The sequence below is a fragment of the Trichosporon asahii genome, assembly GCF_000293215.1.
Source record: "Trichosporon asahii var. asahii CBS 2479 unplaced genomic scaffold scaffold00075, whole genome shotgun sequence".
In the NCBI taxonomy this organism is placed as follows: Eukaryota; Fungi; Basidiomycota; class Tremellomycetes; order Trichosporonales; family Trichosporonaceae; genus Trichosporon; species Trichosporon asahii.
Genome location: NW_014040850.1, coordinates 1,031,522 through 1,045,993, shown reverse-complemented (window position 1 = coordinate 1,045,993; position 14,472 = coordinate 1,031,522). Strand labels below are relative to the sequence as shown.

The following is a 14,472-nucleotide window of genomic DNA, read 5'->3' as shown; positions in this document are numbered from 1 at the left end:
CTGTGCCGCTGTGCCGCTGAGCCGTCGAGCGCACGGCCCACCATGCCCGTGACTCGTTCCTCGTCCTTGTTCCTCATGCGGTACCCTGCAGCTCCGCCCTGCGCTCTCCGGCCGTTGTTTGTCTGTCTCACGCTTCGCACATTCCGGCTGTCCCCCACCGATTCAACCAGTCACTCGTGTCATCTTTCGCATGATCGGGTGAGATAGCGCAGAAATAGCATTCGCAAGTACAGGGAAGGCATCCGCAGTTGGAATGGCAGCGGAAAAATAGGGGAAAAATGGCCCGGGATTGGTCGTCTGCCTAGCTGTCAACCTTAGCAGCTCCGCGGGGCGTCGAAGTTCGGGCGACGCGTCCGTACTTACGAGCACGCCGCACCGAGAGCCGCCAGCACGGCTCGGATAATCCATGGACTATCGCTGCTGTTGACGTGCGGAAAGGCATGACTCCACTGCCTGGACCACTGGAGATGGGCGTGAAACTCGCCAATACCTCGGAAATACTAAACATCATCTGCCCACATCTTTGTCGTCACGAACTGTCCACTGTTGTTCAATAGACGGAATGCGGAAATCTGCAATTACCATCGGAAGCAGTGCTCGCAAAGCGTTCCCATGGGGTGTCCTATGCAGAGTTCTAGCCGGGTTTCGGAGGACGCGGGGCAACAGATGGAGAGAGAGCCCCGGCATTGCGCGGCGACGGTGCCCCCAATCCCCCGAGTATGGACCGAGCCTCGGCCAGTGGAGGAGTGAGACAGGTCGGGTGACCCACAGGACTTCATACGCCACAAGCCACCGTTCTGGTGGTGCCTGTCCCATGATAAACGGCCCGTTTCTCGGAACGAGGGCCATGCTGCACACCCTCCAAGCCTCGCCCCTCCCCTTGCATTCAACACAGGTTTCGTACACACAGCAGATCCATAGCGGGGACGGAGGCACGTTGGGCGGAGCCCTCGCCTGAGCAGCGCAAAGCCGGAGAGCCCCGTCTGGGGATGCGGAGGCGTATTCAGCTCATGACGATCAATGAAGAGCGCTCCCGCTCGTCGAATGGTGACAACTCGTCTGCACAAGCCAGGAGCCATGATCCGGTGGCTTGTGCTCATGGGTATCAGCTGCACCTAGCCGGGTCCTTCTCTGGTGGCGAAGGGGACTCAAGGGGACTCATTGCAGCGATATTCCTGCGAGATAGGCGGCTCACGAGCGACTCCTTCCGGCATCCTCCCGCCCGGAGAGAGGTCAATGAGATCTCTCTCAGAGCCACCCAATCCCTTGCACCATGCCCCGCATCACCAGTACGTAGGCCCCGAGATCGTGGACGTAATCCCAGCCAAAACCGAAATCTTGGGCGCCGCTGATGATGGACGACGGAGGATCTGCGCTGGATCGATGAGTAAGTGGCCCGAGAAATGCGCCGAGATGCGCACAAGCAAAGTCATGCGCTCACAGACATTCTATATTCGGGCAACTCTCGTTCAGTGCGGGCTCGACTCTGGCGTGGCGCGACAGTTCCGGGCGTGAGCTGATTCGGCAGACCTGGACTCGGACTTCGGGCGAGCCCGAATAGACCTACGAATCGCTGATGTTTGCGTGCTGATGCAGCCAGTCTACCAGCTGTTCTCAGCAGGTGGGACCAGTTAGTCAAACTCCCAACTCACCATGCGGAAACTCACACCATGCAGGCAGCGACGACGCCGTTTCGGATCGTGTCGACGCCGTTGAGCAGTAACGACGGCGTCCGCGCGAGTACGCCTCTCACCGCACTGATCGCCGCCTTAGGTGACGTAAGATCGGCTCACCCAACCTCCACCGGCGCGCTCGACGTTCCTGCTCACAAAAGTCTAACCGCCATCTTCTTCACTCCGTCAATTCCAGTAATACGGTCCCAACTACGCTACGCAAAGGGCTGGAACCACTGCTCCACTCTGCTCCGCTAAGTTCACGCGCAGAGCAACGCCGAGGACCCCGTTTCGGTGACCCTGACGATGGAGCTCTCAAACTCTCCCGAGAGCAAGCAGTCGGCCGCGAGCCAAGTCTGGGGCATCGGACACCTGCGCGAGGCGATTCTCGACGACTGCGCCGAGCTGTTCACCTCTCCTGTTCAGAAATCTCAGTTCTTCCGGCGATGTATCAGCAGACTCGACAAGGCTTCCGTTCGCGAGTGCGCTCGGCATACCCATGCGTCCGCCACCCTCGACCAGTTCCCATGGGACTGCCCCGACAGCGTGGGTAGCGGCGGAGTCTGCAGTATTCGCATCTACTGACGCAATCGCAGGACCGGCTGCGCTGGTATGCGATGGGTGTTAAACGGCTGAACGTTGGGGGCGCACTTCCCATGTGCCATGACTGGACGCTAGCGGCGCTCCTGAAGCAGTTTCCCAACATGGACGAGGTCGACTTCCCGACGGACCGAAAGTATCACAGACACACGACGCTTTACCGCCTTGGACACTCCGAATGCTGTGTGCCCGGCGTGCACAACTTCATCACGAGGATTTCGATCAGTCCCGCAAACCTGCCGCGGGACATGTTCTTCGCCCCTTCCCAGGATGAACTCGCGCACGCGCACCACTACGATGTCATCGTGACACCGGACGTGTTCGACATGGATACGTTCGTGGCTGGCAACATGCCGGATACCAACATCATGCGCGTTCTGGCCAATTGGGAGCTGCCACCGATTCTGGACCAGCCGATCCGCTGGCTTAGCTTCGAGACGTCAGACGGCATGATGGACGCCAACCTCTGGATCAACGTGTTCCGCGTCCGCAAGCACCACAACATCCCCATCCTTGGTATCGATACGGGTTCCACGCCGCAGTACGTTAATTACTTCAATGTCCTGAGCGGGGCCGTGGGTAGTGATCTGCGATGGGTGCGGCTCCATGAGGTAGAGATGGACCTCGGCGCCGTGTTCGACGTCTTCACGGCTGAGACTTACCCGAATCTTGAGAAGATGGAGGTGTTCATCGAGCCGGGAGGAGACTTCGGCGAGCCGTTCACCCAGCCGATCCCGCCAAACTTGAAGAAGATCCGCATCGAGCTCTCGGTGTACACCTTCACGCTGAACCAGCCCGAGAGCAGAGGACTGTTCCCTGAGGACAGGCTGCCGTTAAAGACGTTGCGCCGCTTGAAGGAGGAGACTGGGCCGGACTCGGAGATCACGGTGCGCGTCATCACCAACTATGGGACCGAAGGGCCAAAGCTGCAGGCATTGGTAAACGAGGCTGTGGCGTAGGAGGGCGTCGGCAGGAGGCCGTCTGAAGCCCACTGAGCTGCAGGCATGCACTGTTGTGAGCATTATGATGTTGGAGGCTAAGCCGCTCCTGATGGTGTCTCCCTGCGAAGAGAGAGTAGACTCAGCACAGGCATTCAGCAACGCTTCGCGACGTTAAACAAGGTCAACGGGACGGAGAGACAGCGCGTACAAGGGCGCAGATCTGGACCCGCGAGTTGAGTCAACTGCACCTTGTTGACGGGTGTTTCATCGTCTGCTCACTTGACGCCTCCAACGCAAGTCTATCGTGTCATCGTTCTACACCTCACCTCTTGTCAACTTTGAACATTGCCAACACGCATTCCTCGCCGACATGAGCGACTCGACTCTCTCAAGTGTCGAGCCAGAAACAGCTGCCAGCCGCGCCTGGTACATACCCCATATCCGCTTGTCTATCCTGGAGAACCTGGCGTCCAATGCCGCGTACGCTGCCGAAAGCTTCCAACTTTTCGCGAAAAAGGAGAAGGCGGCTTTGCTCGATTACCTTACGCTGAATAGAGCGACCTTTCGCGACGTCGCCTTCATGCTCTACCCAGAGATATATTTGGACGACTTCCCGTGGGGCTGTATATGTGAGGTGAGCCATTACTGATGCTGTCCACTGACATCAGGAACGTACGAGACTGTACGCCGCTGGCGTTCGCGTGATCCGGGCCCGCGGCTGCTTGCCAATGTGCTCCCGCTGGAGCTCCTTGGCTAAGATGCTCGAGTTTTTCCCCAACGTGCGCAGCGTTTTCTTCGACAGCACCAGAGATTCTTACCTCCGAGCTAGGCACAGGGACAGCCCAGGTCGCTCTGCAGACGAACTACGCATGGTGGAAAAGATCCGCCTTGACGGCTCATCATTCTGCTCTCCCAAGGTGCGCCACCTGCCGGACGGTCTGGATTACGAATGTTGGTACCACCTAGAAGAAGACGTCCTCGCAGACTACTGGAGCACAGCATCATTTGATCGTGATGACCGCGGAGAGCTCATCTTGCCAGATGTGCTCCGTTTGCCCGCTTATCGCCTCTCAGTCTGGAACATCGACGGCGGCAACCCAGAGTGGTTTCACGTTCTGCGACACCGCAAAGCCCTGGGTATCAAAACTTACAGCATCCACTGGAGGATTGCCACCTTTGAGCAGCTGGACACGCTATCTAAGGTGGCAGGCGTAGGTCTTCAGGAGCTCGAAGTTTCGTGTTACGCAGAGGTATTCGAAGATGCCTCCCAGACGGCCACTGCTATCATGAACCAGATTGACGCGGCACGGTTTCCTGATCTCAGGACCCTCACGCTGCACATCGACTTCCCAAGTCCGACTGCTCCCCCCATGCCACCAGTTGCTCCCGAATGGCTGTCCAGAGACATGCCCCCTCAGCTTTCGTCAATCCAGCTCGACCTGGTCCTGGACACTTGGCTGGTAGATGAAACTGAGGGACTCATGCCGTTGGAGTATGTCGAGTACGTCTTCGAGGAGCGAGCACCCAGGAAATTCATCATAGACGTTCGCACAAAGTTCGGAGAAGATTTCAGCTTTTTGGTCAACACCGAGTATCACGATGACAATAGCCTCGTCGACTACGCCCGTTCCAATTCGTCTTTCGTCGACTTCCTGCTACGAACCTCTGTCGGTTGCAAGGGGTGATACGTCAAGCTCCAGCAGTGATCTGTCCAGTGAAGACGACTACGAATCTGATCTCGAAGATGGGCCAGGATCAGAGTCGGGGGAGGGGGGGTCTAGCGCCCAATCTGAAGCTGGAGAGTCGGTAGACGAAATCGAAGACGACGAGTCGATGGGAGGAAGCGAGGAGTCTCGTTACGATGAGTACGGTTTGGGGTATGACGACGAAGGGGCTAGTGCTCAGGACGACGACGACGAATCGAGGTCGGGAAGTGAGGAGCTGTGCTATGATGAGTACGGCTCGCAGGATGAAGAACAGGACGAGGACGCCAGTGCAGAGGATGTGTACATGGAAAGCGATGGTTATCCCAGTTCCGATTGATCGTATCCCTCCCCGGGTCGAATGCATTTTGGGCCAGTGACAACGACGGACAGCACAGCCGGCAGTAATCGAAGAACGTTGGGGCGGTGAAGATTCGGCGCATTGTACCACGCATCACCGTTCCCTCTCAAGGGTGACGATCCGGGACCCCAGAGGTCGCTCAAGAGTCATGCTGACACTGACGGGTGTTTCACAACCAGTGTTCTAAGAGACCAGCTACTGCCTTTCCTCCTCCTGTCTTCCTGTTTATTCACTATCGACACTGCGTCCCAAACAATCATCCTTGCGCCATGAACGGCTCAGGTCCCGTGCTCGACGGGGCCACAGCGGCGCAGCGTGTCTGGTTTCTTCCCCACGTCCGCCTGTCCGTCTTCATGCATCTGGCCGACGATGCCGCCGAGGAAGCGGAAGATCGTAGCCAACGTCTGCTGGTGATGAGGAAAACGCTTCTGCAATTCCTCACGTTCGACAGGGCTACTTTTCGCGATATCGCCATCTTGCTCTATCCCGTTATCGCATTGGACCGCTTTCCGTGGCATTGCACGAGTGAGGTGAGTGCCCTCTTCTCGGTGTGTGACTGACGATTGTAGGACCGAATGCGACTGTATGCGGCCGGGGTTCGGACCCTGTGGGTCAACGGATGCCTCCCCTTGTGCGGCCGTTGGAACTCCCTCGCGGAGATGCTCAATTTCTTTCCGAACGTGAACGCGATCATCTTCAAAACTGAGGTCGAAGCGTACTCGCAAGGTGTTCGCTCAGCTCGTTCCAAACGCCCTCGAGACCGACTTTGGTTGAAGGAACATATCACAGTCGAAGGGTTCACAGTATGCCCACCTAAGACGCGCTTTCTTCCAGAGGACCTGGACTACGAATGTTGGTACCATCTGAGCGATAGCTCGGAACAACCTTGGACAGCGCAACACTTCGACTACGATTCCGGCGGGTTACCCATCGTGCCAGAGGTACTGCTCCTGCCTGCCCACAGGATCTCAATGTTGGGCTTCACCGATGAGAGCCACGACGAATGGCTCTCGACTTTACGACATGGCAAAAACCTTGGCCTCGAAACACAACGCATAGATTGGAAAATCAAGTCCTTCGAGGAACTGGACACGCTGGCTGAGGTGGCCGGCAAAGGTCTTCAGACCCTCCAGATATTAAGTCACTCGAGGCTCGGCAAAAGGACTGCCCACACCGCAACTGAGATCATGAATCACATCGACCGCAAGCGGTTCCCAGACCTCACAGAGCTCACTTTACACATCACATTCCCCTGCATCAGTGGAGGCGCGCCCGAAACGTCGAGGGCCCGGTATAAGTGGCTGTCAAAGGCTATGCCTCCTCGCCTTTCTTCTCTACGGCTTGTGCTGGTGCTGGATCGGTGGGGAATTGATACCAGCGACTACGATAGCGACGAACCATCCGCCTTCTACGCCGAGTGCGTCTTCGAGACCGAAGCTCCGATGGCATTCATAATCGCTGTGCGGTCCAAGTCCGGCGATGACTTCGACTTTACAGTCGAGACACAGTACATTGACCATGACGACAACAACGACCAGCTCGTCGAATATAAACCTTCCAAGTCATCTTACCTCCGTACCGTTCTCAGAGAACCACTGGAAACTGTGGTTGGCCAGGACATTGCCAAGCGCTTGAAGAGGAAGGGTCGGAAGAAGCTTCGAGTTTCGCACGTGCAGAAACTGTCCGCGCCAACGTCGTACAAGCACCTAACATAGCAAATGGGTTCATGACGAGAGCGGGCGGAATACCAAGTGCCAGTGTGGTGATGTTGGAAGCGGACGATGGTCAAGCTATGGGGCATGGATCCTGACATATGGAGGGCCGTGGCATGCTGTAGCTTGACTGACGAGGAAGAAAAGGCTTGTTGTATCTCATAACCATGCATTCTCGTATTGTTGTGCCTCTTTGGGGAGTGTCTTCAGAGCTTCAGGTTGACTAAGCGACCCCCAGAGCACGACAATCCACGGCGGATGTTTCACGTTCTCACCCTCCCTGGTCTTCCTTCCTACATTGCATTTCACTTCGCCAGCGCCCACCGTTATCTTCGCAATCGTTTATTAACCATCTCGCTCATCTCATGGCCAGTTCCTCCCCTACTTATGTGCCCGGTAAATCGGCTCACCGTGTCTGGTCGATCCCCCATATTCGTCTCGCCGTCTTCCAGTACCTGCTTTGTTGGGACAACTTTCCGCTTACTATGATGGAACCCGATCAAGAAGATCAACTTTGTAGTGCCGAGCGCAACTTGCTAAGGCCCTACCTAACACTCAATCAAGCTTCATTCCGAGAAGTCGCACTTCTGTTGTACAGCGATATCAAGTTGGACCAGTTTCCTAGGGACTGTGCGTCCCAGGTAAGTTGCAGCTTCTGATACAGCCGTGAAGCTAACTCTCCAGGAGCGCCTGAGGGTCTATGCTGCGGGTGTACGCCATATCAATACGGAAGGCTCGTTGCCTTTGTGCTATCGTTGGGGATCTCTGGCAAACATGATCCAGTTCTTTCCCAACGTTACGTTCATCTCATTTCCCGCTACAGGAACTCATTACGAAGTTCGATCCCGCCGCGGCCAGGGCGTTGATCGGCTTCTGTTGACGGAGCAGGTGAAGTCCACCGCTGGAGCTGTTTGCGCAGCAGCAGATCGTGACTTGCCAGAGGATTTGGTGTATCAGTGCCTGTACTCTGTGGACTGTTACGGGGTCGACACACAAGAGACTGCGCTGTTCGCGCAGGACGTGAATGGACTGCCAGTTCTTGCAGAAGTGCTGGCTCTGCCCGCATGGCAGCTGCTCATCTGGGATCAGAGGGGCGACAACAGTGCATGGATATCGATGTTGCAACATCGAACGCAACAGAACATTCTCACTCAACAACTCGATTGGCGACTGAGTAGCCTGGAGGAGCTGGAGAGTTTGTTCGAGGCGATGCCTCGCGATTTGCAGTCCCTGACTCTGCTGTTTCCGTGTGAAGAGTTCGAAGAAGTAAACACCTCAGCGAACGCGGTGATGAACTATGTCGACAACAATCGACTTCCCGAGCTAGAACACCTCAATCTGCGTATCGATTTTCCAGGGGACTCATTATTGTTACCGGTGGGGTTGACTTCAGCTCAACCCGACACTATCCCCAGATGGTTGAACAATGATCTACCGTCGAAACTTCGAGATATCGAGCTTACCCTGGTCTACAACACTCCTGATTCAGAGCTAACGTACTCAATCTAGTTCGACAGTATCCAGTGAAGCACACCCCGAAATTTCCTTCATCTTCAATCTGGAGGCTCCCAAAGAGTTGATACTCAACATCAGACGTAAACTCGGGGAAGAATTCCATCTCGTGGTGGAGACGCTGTACCATGGTCAAGACAGAATCAAGAGGTTTCAGCGAGAGGACTACTCCTACTTGGACGCCCTACTCTACTCGCCACTGCCTGAAGCAGAGATGTTGCACCATTGTGACTCATGCGATTCCAATAAGGACGATGACAGCCTGGAGAGCGACGACTCCAGCTCGCTCATCAGCGAGTCGGGCTGATGTAGAGATGAACGAAGTCATGAGAGATCAAGTTCATCGACAGGTAGAGGTCTGCTTCAGTTATGAGAGGTCTGTCATGTACCTAGACGTGTTTATGCATCCGCTAGCGTGAATCAACCGACGTGCACAGTCCATGTCTCACAGTCATACCCACCTCCACCTTCCTTCCTCACACTTTGCCATCGCCCTCAGTTCTGATTCGCCTGACAAGCCATTCCCTCACCACCATGGCCAACTCCCCGCCTCATCAAGGGGCCAGCACCCCAGCTCATCGCGCCTGGACAATCCCCCACATTCGTCTTTCAGTCTTTGAACATCTCCTCATCGACGACGAGTGGTGGTCCGAGGGCGGCCTGCTGGACAATTGCGGCTTGAAACGGCGTGCCATTTTGAAGGAGTACCTCACGATCGACCAGGCGACATTTCATGACGTTGCCTTCCTGCTCTACGCCGATGTCCGCCTCGATCAGTTCCCTTTCGACTGTCCTTGTCAAGTGAGTCATAGACCGTTCGCCACTAACGTGGCAGGAGCGCAATAGAGTCTACGCAGCGAGCGTTCGACGCCTCTGCTTGGGAGGCTGCCTACTGCTTTGCTCTCAATGGGCTTCCTTGGCCGATATAATCCAGCTCTTCCCCAACCTCCGCAAGGTTCACTTCCCGAGCACGGGGACATCCTATTATACCCAAGGTGCCACCGAGAGCGACAAGGATGAGCTTGTATTCCAAGAAGTGTTGATGGTCGAAGATGGTGTCATCCGCCCCCCGCAACACCGTTGCCTGCCTCAAGACTTGGACTATCGCTGCTGGTACCACATCTGCTGTTTGCTTGTGGACACAGACATCAGCTCCTTGATCAAGACCAAATCCGGGGATGATGTCAATCTGGTTGAAGTTCTGCTTTTGCCGGCTTATGAGCTGTTCATCTGGAACTTCCCGGGACAAAGTAGTGAGTGGAGATCAGTTCTGTGGCATCGGGCACAGAGAGGTATTCCCACGCGTGCAATCAAGTGGAAGTTTGACTCGGCTTCAGAAATGGAGCAGCTGGCACAAGTGGTCCCCAAGTCCCTCCGCGACCTCACCCTGATGTGCTCGGTTGATGACTTCAACAATATCACTCAATCGGCAAACACCATACTGGACTGCATCGACAGCGAACGATTCCCTTCATTGCGGACACTGCGCATGCGGTTTGATTGTCCCAAGCCGGACCCCGCTTCAGGACAGCCCCCATCATCGAAGATAACACCGGCTTGGATGCAGAACGACATGCCCCCTGAGCTGAAGTCCATTGAATTTGGGCTTACGGTCTATGAGAACGACTACGATTATCTCATAGACGATGCTGCTATCGGCTTAAGCGCCTCGGACCCCGAAGATGCCTCGGTCCCCGAAGATGCCTCTGTCACCTCACAGGGCTCGGACTTCTATGATTCCCCCGCCCCCTCACATGGATCGGACTTTAACGGTACCTCCGACCTCTCACAGATCTCGAACTTTGGTGAGACCCCCGGCCCCTTACATGGCCCAGACTTCAACAACACCCCCGCACTCTTTCACGGCTCGGACTTTTACGATACCTCTGACCTCTCATACGCCTCGGACATTGGCAACACCACCGCCCTCTCACACGGCTCGCTCTCTGGAATCAGACTTCTTTTCTCTGAGGTAGTGAAGGATTTGAGTGTCAACGTGCGACGCAAGCTCGGAAAAGACGTCTGCATTCTTGAGTCGTACGGAAATTGATTGGCAGAGAGGTCTCCAGCACTCCCATCAGACAAACTGTTGCAACGTCAACCCTCGCTCATAGGCCGCAGCACGGAGGAGACGTTACAGGAGACGCTCTTAGAATTGTATAAAGCCCTGATACTAGGTAGTTTGGACGTAACATGCATGATTCCTGTGAAAACGTGGTACAGCTCACTCCGCCATGGCATGGCACAAAGGAATGGTGATTGCGATAATGAGCCAGTGGTGCGGAGCCCCGCATCCGGGTGATCTTGACAAGCCATCAACCTCGCCTATCCCGAAGTCACGGCAGCAACGACGTTCCCTTCGCACACTTCTCCACGAGATAAGCATCGCGATGACCGCTCATCGCCACCCGACACCGCGGTCGCACCACGCAACTCACCTGCCGACGAAGCCGTACGAATACAGCAAGAAGCTTGACCTGCTTTGCAGCGTGAGTACCTTGATGGGATTGCTATGTTACAGCACGGCCCTGGGCACTGTTGACGCGAGAGGTGACATCGAGCAATCGAGGCTATGTGCATGAAGCTGACACCAGCACGATATCCTCGCCAAGCGAACGTGTAGAGCGTTCGGGAAGTTCAGAGGCAGATGGTACCACGCCTGCGCTCAACGACCGGGATGCGGGTTCTGGGTGTGGGAAGATGAGGCGGCCGCGGGGTCCCGAAGCTCAACCGATCTGGGTGGGCGAGACGCTGCGCCCGCGCCTGCTCCGGCGACAGCTGACCGGAGGGATGTATCTCCGCCCCACAGCCTGGCGGACCGCAAGCTCACTCCCGACTCCGGCAGCATGCGGAACACCCCGGCACCCGAGACAGCGCAAGGAGCGAACACACAGTCGACGGATCGGGCTACGGCGGCTGCCCTGCAGCAGCTCCGCGACGAGATTCTGCCCGAGGCCGAGTCCGCTGTCGAGGAGTGGAAGGAGAAGTACACGGCTACGAAGGCAGCCCTCGGCTTCGTCGAGAACCAGTACCTGGTCGTCATTGCTGAGCGGGATGCGCTGAAGCGCGAGAACGAACGGCTCAGGGCTCAGCTGAAGGAGAGAGCGTAGGTTGTATAGCTTGTATGTATGTATTAGTTCGGACTGCTTAACAAACTAAGACGACATCTCCAACAGACTGCAGACCGGAGAGGAGCGAGGAGCTGAGAGGAGGGCGGAGGTTCGTCACGACGCTAGGCGGATTCAGAACGGAGGTTTGATCGGCGCGACTCTCTCGCCATACTCTGACCTTCCTCACTCTACTCTCTCAGGCTTACACACTTTCAACACTCACAGGTCAACCTTAAGCTCATTCTTGCAGTTCGCCCTCAGCCTTCTCAAGTGCGCACAAGTCTGACTTGATGGTGCGACGCGTTGTCCACAGCCCAGGAGACCGTGAGTGCCTTCCTTTGGCTTTGCCATCGTCTTGACCATTCGCTGATTGACTCTAGGAAAAGCGTACAAGGTCACCTGCGCCTGAAGTTCGAACCTAAGGCTTCTAAGGCTTGTCAGACAATCGTCCCTTCGCTTATGAAGGCATTCTACTCTACCGCCCGGTGCCAGTGCTGAAGATGGGTCCCAGTTGGGTCACAGAGCCTACTACCGCACGGAAGGTAAGTGGGGGCTGGGTTCCGGACCAACCTTCCTTCTGACAGCAGGGTGATCGACCCATCAAGTCACAACCCGTCGCAGCCCCAATCGCGCCTGTCCCAACTAGAACCGGAATGGTAAGATGTTAGGCGGATAGGTGAATAACGGTAGATTGACCTCACCCTCGACGACGACGAGCCTAGGGTGATTGATCTGACATCTCCAACCCAAACCGCTGCTCCCTCACGCACCGCAGCAAGCGCCTCTCTACTCCGCAGCAGCACGACAAGTGACACAGACGACCCCGATGTTCCTCTTGCCCTTCTGAAAAGGAAAAGGAAGAAAGCTCGACCCGCTCAAGTTGCTGTCGCGGCTATGGAAGGTATCGGCGAGCGACCGCCTCTCAAGTGCAATGTGAATACGGCCCCTGATTCCCCGACGTTGAGCTAACACACAGCACGGGCAACTAGCCGCCCGCATGCAAGTTCGAAACTCTGCGACGGCTCAATGTGGGGGGTACTACTGGAGCTGCTACCTTGCAGATGGGCATCCGGATCGGTGCAACTTCCGACAGCGGGAGGACTTTCCCTCACACTCGGTCACCGCGCTTGCGCTCCCTACTACTACCGCTTCAACTTTCCTCCCGTACGGAGCGCCAACGGTGGCCAAGTCGTTGCCCGAGTATCCGGATCAGCCCGGTCCGTCGAGGCGTCAAGCCCCTGGGTCAAGTCAAGCTGGAAGCCTGGAACCCGCACACCTTACTCCCCATCACCTGGCAACAGAGCAGCAAGCCGTCGGGCCGGAGCGTGGCCATGGCACGGTGGAGGAACTACAGCGTCAGAATGCGCGGCACCTAGAGACAATTGAGCAGCTGCGGAGAACCAATGATAGCTTGCTGCTGGAGCTGCAGATCGCTCGTGCGGAGAAGAAGTGATATGAATACAACAATGTGAACAGGTATTGTATGAAAGTTGCGGCTACTCGGCCTCATCGTAAGGGAGCGACATCTCCAACACCTTGAGAGTGCCTCGCAGTATATGATCGGGGTTCTTCTCCAGGGCCTTCTTCACACAGATTATGCCGTACTTGGTAGCCTCCACCATCCTTCGCGATTCTTCCTTTTCTTCGAGGTACGCCTTCTTGTACGTGTCGCCGCGCCGTTTCAGCTTGTGCACGTATCCATCCTCGCCCTCCCGCTCGTGGAGCAGATGGGAACTGAGCTTCTCCCAGCGCTTGGACATTTCTTCGTGATATCGCGCCTCGCGCTCGAGGACCTTGACCTTGGCTTCCAGCCGTTTGATCTTCTGATTCGTCTCGACCTGATGTGAGAGCGGGAGGGAAGAGCCGGAGGGCGCTGAAGGTGACGGTGGAGGAGAGTCAGACTCGTCGAAAGGGAACACCTGTCGACGCCTCGGTGCACGATGACGTGCCGGTGGGGAGGAGGGCCCGGCGTCTTCTCGGGCTGGCGATTGCGTTCGTGGTCGTTTTGAAGGTTGTTCTGGGACGGGAGCCGCATATTGCTTAGAGGGAGATCGTGGCCGTCTGCTGGAACGCCGAGGAGCAGCCCCAGAGGCTGTTTGTGAGGGCCCCGCTGCGTTTTTCTTCTCCGTCGGCGGCTGTGGAGTGAGCACACGACCCAGTGTAAAAAGTCACCTGAGCAGTCGTCGTCCGCGCACTTGTCGCAGCGACGGCGTCTGTTGGCGGGTACGTTCTTGATCGTGTGCTGACCATTGTCGATGGACGTTGAGCCAGTCCAGACGTCGGCTTTGGAGCCAAGATTGAGTGATAAGAAAGCGGCAGCAACGTCGCCCACTGACGCGCTCGTGCGTCATGTCGGACGCGTGCGGAATAATCTCGCATAAAGTTTGGACGCTTACACGCGGTTGACGACTTCGGTCCGGTGCCTGGCTGGCACTCGGATCATCGTCGTCCTGACACTTCCTGGCGCCTGCCCACCCGGAATGGCTTGCACCTGTAATACTGCTGGAGTCCCCGCGAATCATCACCCGACCCTCGTAGAGTGGAGCGTGCCGGCCGTGCCGGATGCATTGTTGAATACAGCCATGCCCGCCAGATGTGGAAAGATGGGAGAGGCCCTGATCGACAATGGCTTGCTCACCGCTCTACCAATGGGCTCACTCTCGGTCACGGGCTGGCAGGCTCACAGGCTCACTCCCCCACCCAACCTCTGCTCCATCACCGAGCAGCTGCGCTGGCAGACCGGGGTCGGTGTCAGTGGTGTCAACGGTGGGCTGCATGTGTGGGGCGTTACTATATTCCGCTACAGACTTTTCCCTAATACTGCAACGCCGAGTAATTCCAGGCACGGTCAGGCACAGCC

At 56.4% G+C, this 14,472-nt stretch overlaps 7 protein-coding genes across 7 annotated transcripts; 6 read left to right on the top strand and 1 right to left on the bottom strand.

Moving 5' to 3' along the window:
• Window positions 1-1,979: 1,979 nt before the first annotated feature.
• Window positions 1,980-3,232, top strand: A1Q1_05932 (uncharacterized protein; the record flags this gene model as incomplete). The annotated part of the gene is made up of 2 exons (XM_014321141.1): window positions 1,980-2,219; window positions 2,270-3,232. The coding sequence occupies 2 exons, from the start codon at window positions 1,980-1,982 to the stop codon at window positions 3,230-3,232; spliced, it is 1,203 nt and encodes a 400-aa protein (XP_014176616.1).
• A 352-nt stretch (window positions 3,233-3,584) lies between these two features.
• A1Q1_05931 (uncharacterized protein) lies at window positions 3,585-5,257 on the top strand (the record flags this gene model as incomplete). Its single annotated transcript, XM_014321140.1, has 3 exons — window positions 3,585-3,848; window positions 3,973-4,715; window positions 4,771-5,257. The coding sequence occupies 3 exons, from the start codon at window positions 3,585-3,587 to the stop codon at window positions 5,255-5,257; spliced, it is 1,494 nt and encodes a 497-aa protein (XP_014176615.1).
• A 290-nt stretch (window positions 5,258-5,547) lies between these two features.
• A1Q1_05930 (uncharacterized protein) lies at window positions 5,548-6,993 on the top strand (the record flags this gene model as incomplete). The annotated part of the gene is made up of 2 exons (XM_014321139.1): window positions 5,548-5,808; window positions 5,848-6,993. The coding sequence occupies 2 exons, from the start codon at window positions 5,548-5,550 to the stop codon at window positions 6,991-6,993; spliced, it is 1,407 nt and encodes a 468-aa protein (XP_014176614.1).
• Window positions 6,994-7,355: 362 nt separating this feature from the next.
• On the top strand, window positions 7,356-8,499 carry A1Q1_05929 (uncharacterized protein; the record flags this gene model as incomplete). Its single annotated transcript, XM_014321138.1, has 2 exons — window positions 7,356-7,631; window positions 7,675-8,499. The coding sequence occupies 2 exons, from the start codon at window positions 7,356-7,358 to the stop codon at window positions 8,497-8,499; spliced, it is 1,101 nt and encodes a 366-aa protein (XP_014176613.1).
• Window positions 8,500-9,036: 537 nt separating this feature from the next.
• Window positions 9,037-10,552, top strand: A1Q1_05928 (uncharacterized protein; the record flags this gene model as incomplete). Its single annotated transcript, XM_014321137.1, has 2 exons — window positions 9,037-9,303; window positions 9,437-10,552. 2 exons carry the CDS (start codon window positions 9,037-9,039, stop codon window positions 10,550-10,552), a joined length of 1,383 nt encoding a protein of 460 aa, XP_014176612.1.
• Window positions 10,553-10,892: 340 nt separating this feature from the next.
• A1Q1_05927 (uncharacterized protein) lies at window positions 10,893-13,065 on the top strand (the record flags this gene model as incomplete). The annotated part of the gene is made up of 7 exons (XM_014321136.1): window positions 10,893-10,991; window positions 11,097-11,608; window positions 11,679-11,882; window positions 11,926-11,936; window positions 12,054-12,154; window positions 12,303-12,545; window positions 12,589-13,065. 7 exons carry the CDS (start codon window positions 10,893-10,895, stop codon window positions 13,063-13,065), a joined length of 1,647 nt encoding a protein of 548 aa, XP_014176611.1.
• A 43-nt stretch (window positions 13,066-13,108) lies between these two features.
• On the bottom strand, window positions 13,109-14,389 carry A1Q1_05926 (uncharacterized protein; the record flags this gene model as incomplete). Its single annotated transcript, XM_014321135.1, has 2 exons — window positions 13,109-13,676; window positions 14,271-14,389. 2 exons carry the CDS (start codon window positions 14,387-14,389, stop codon window positions 13,109-13,111), a joined length of 687 nt encoding a protein of 228 aa, XP_014176610.1.
• Window positions 14,390-14,472: the final 83 nt, after the last annotated feature.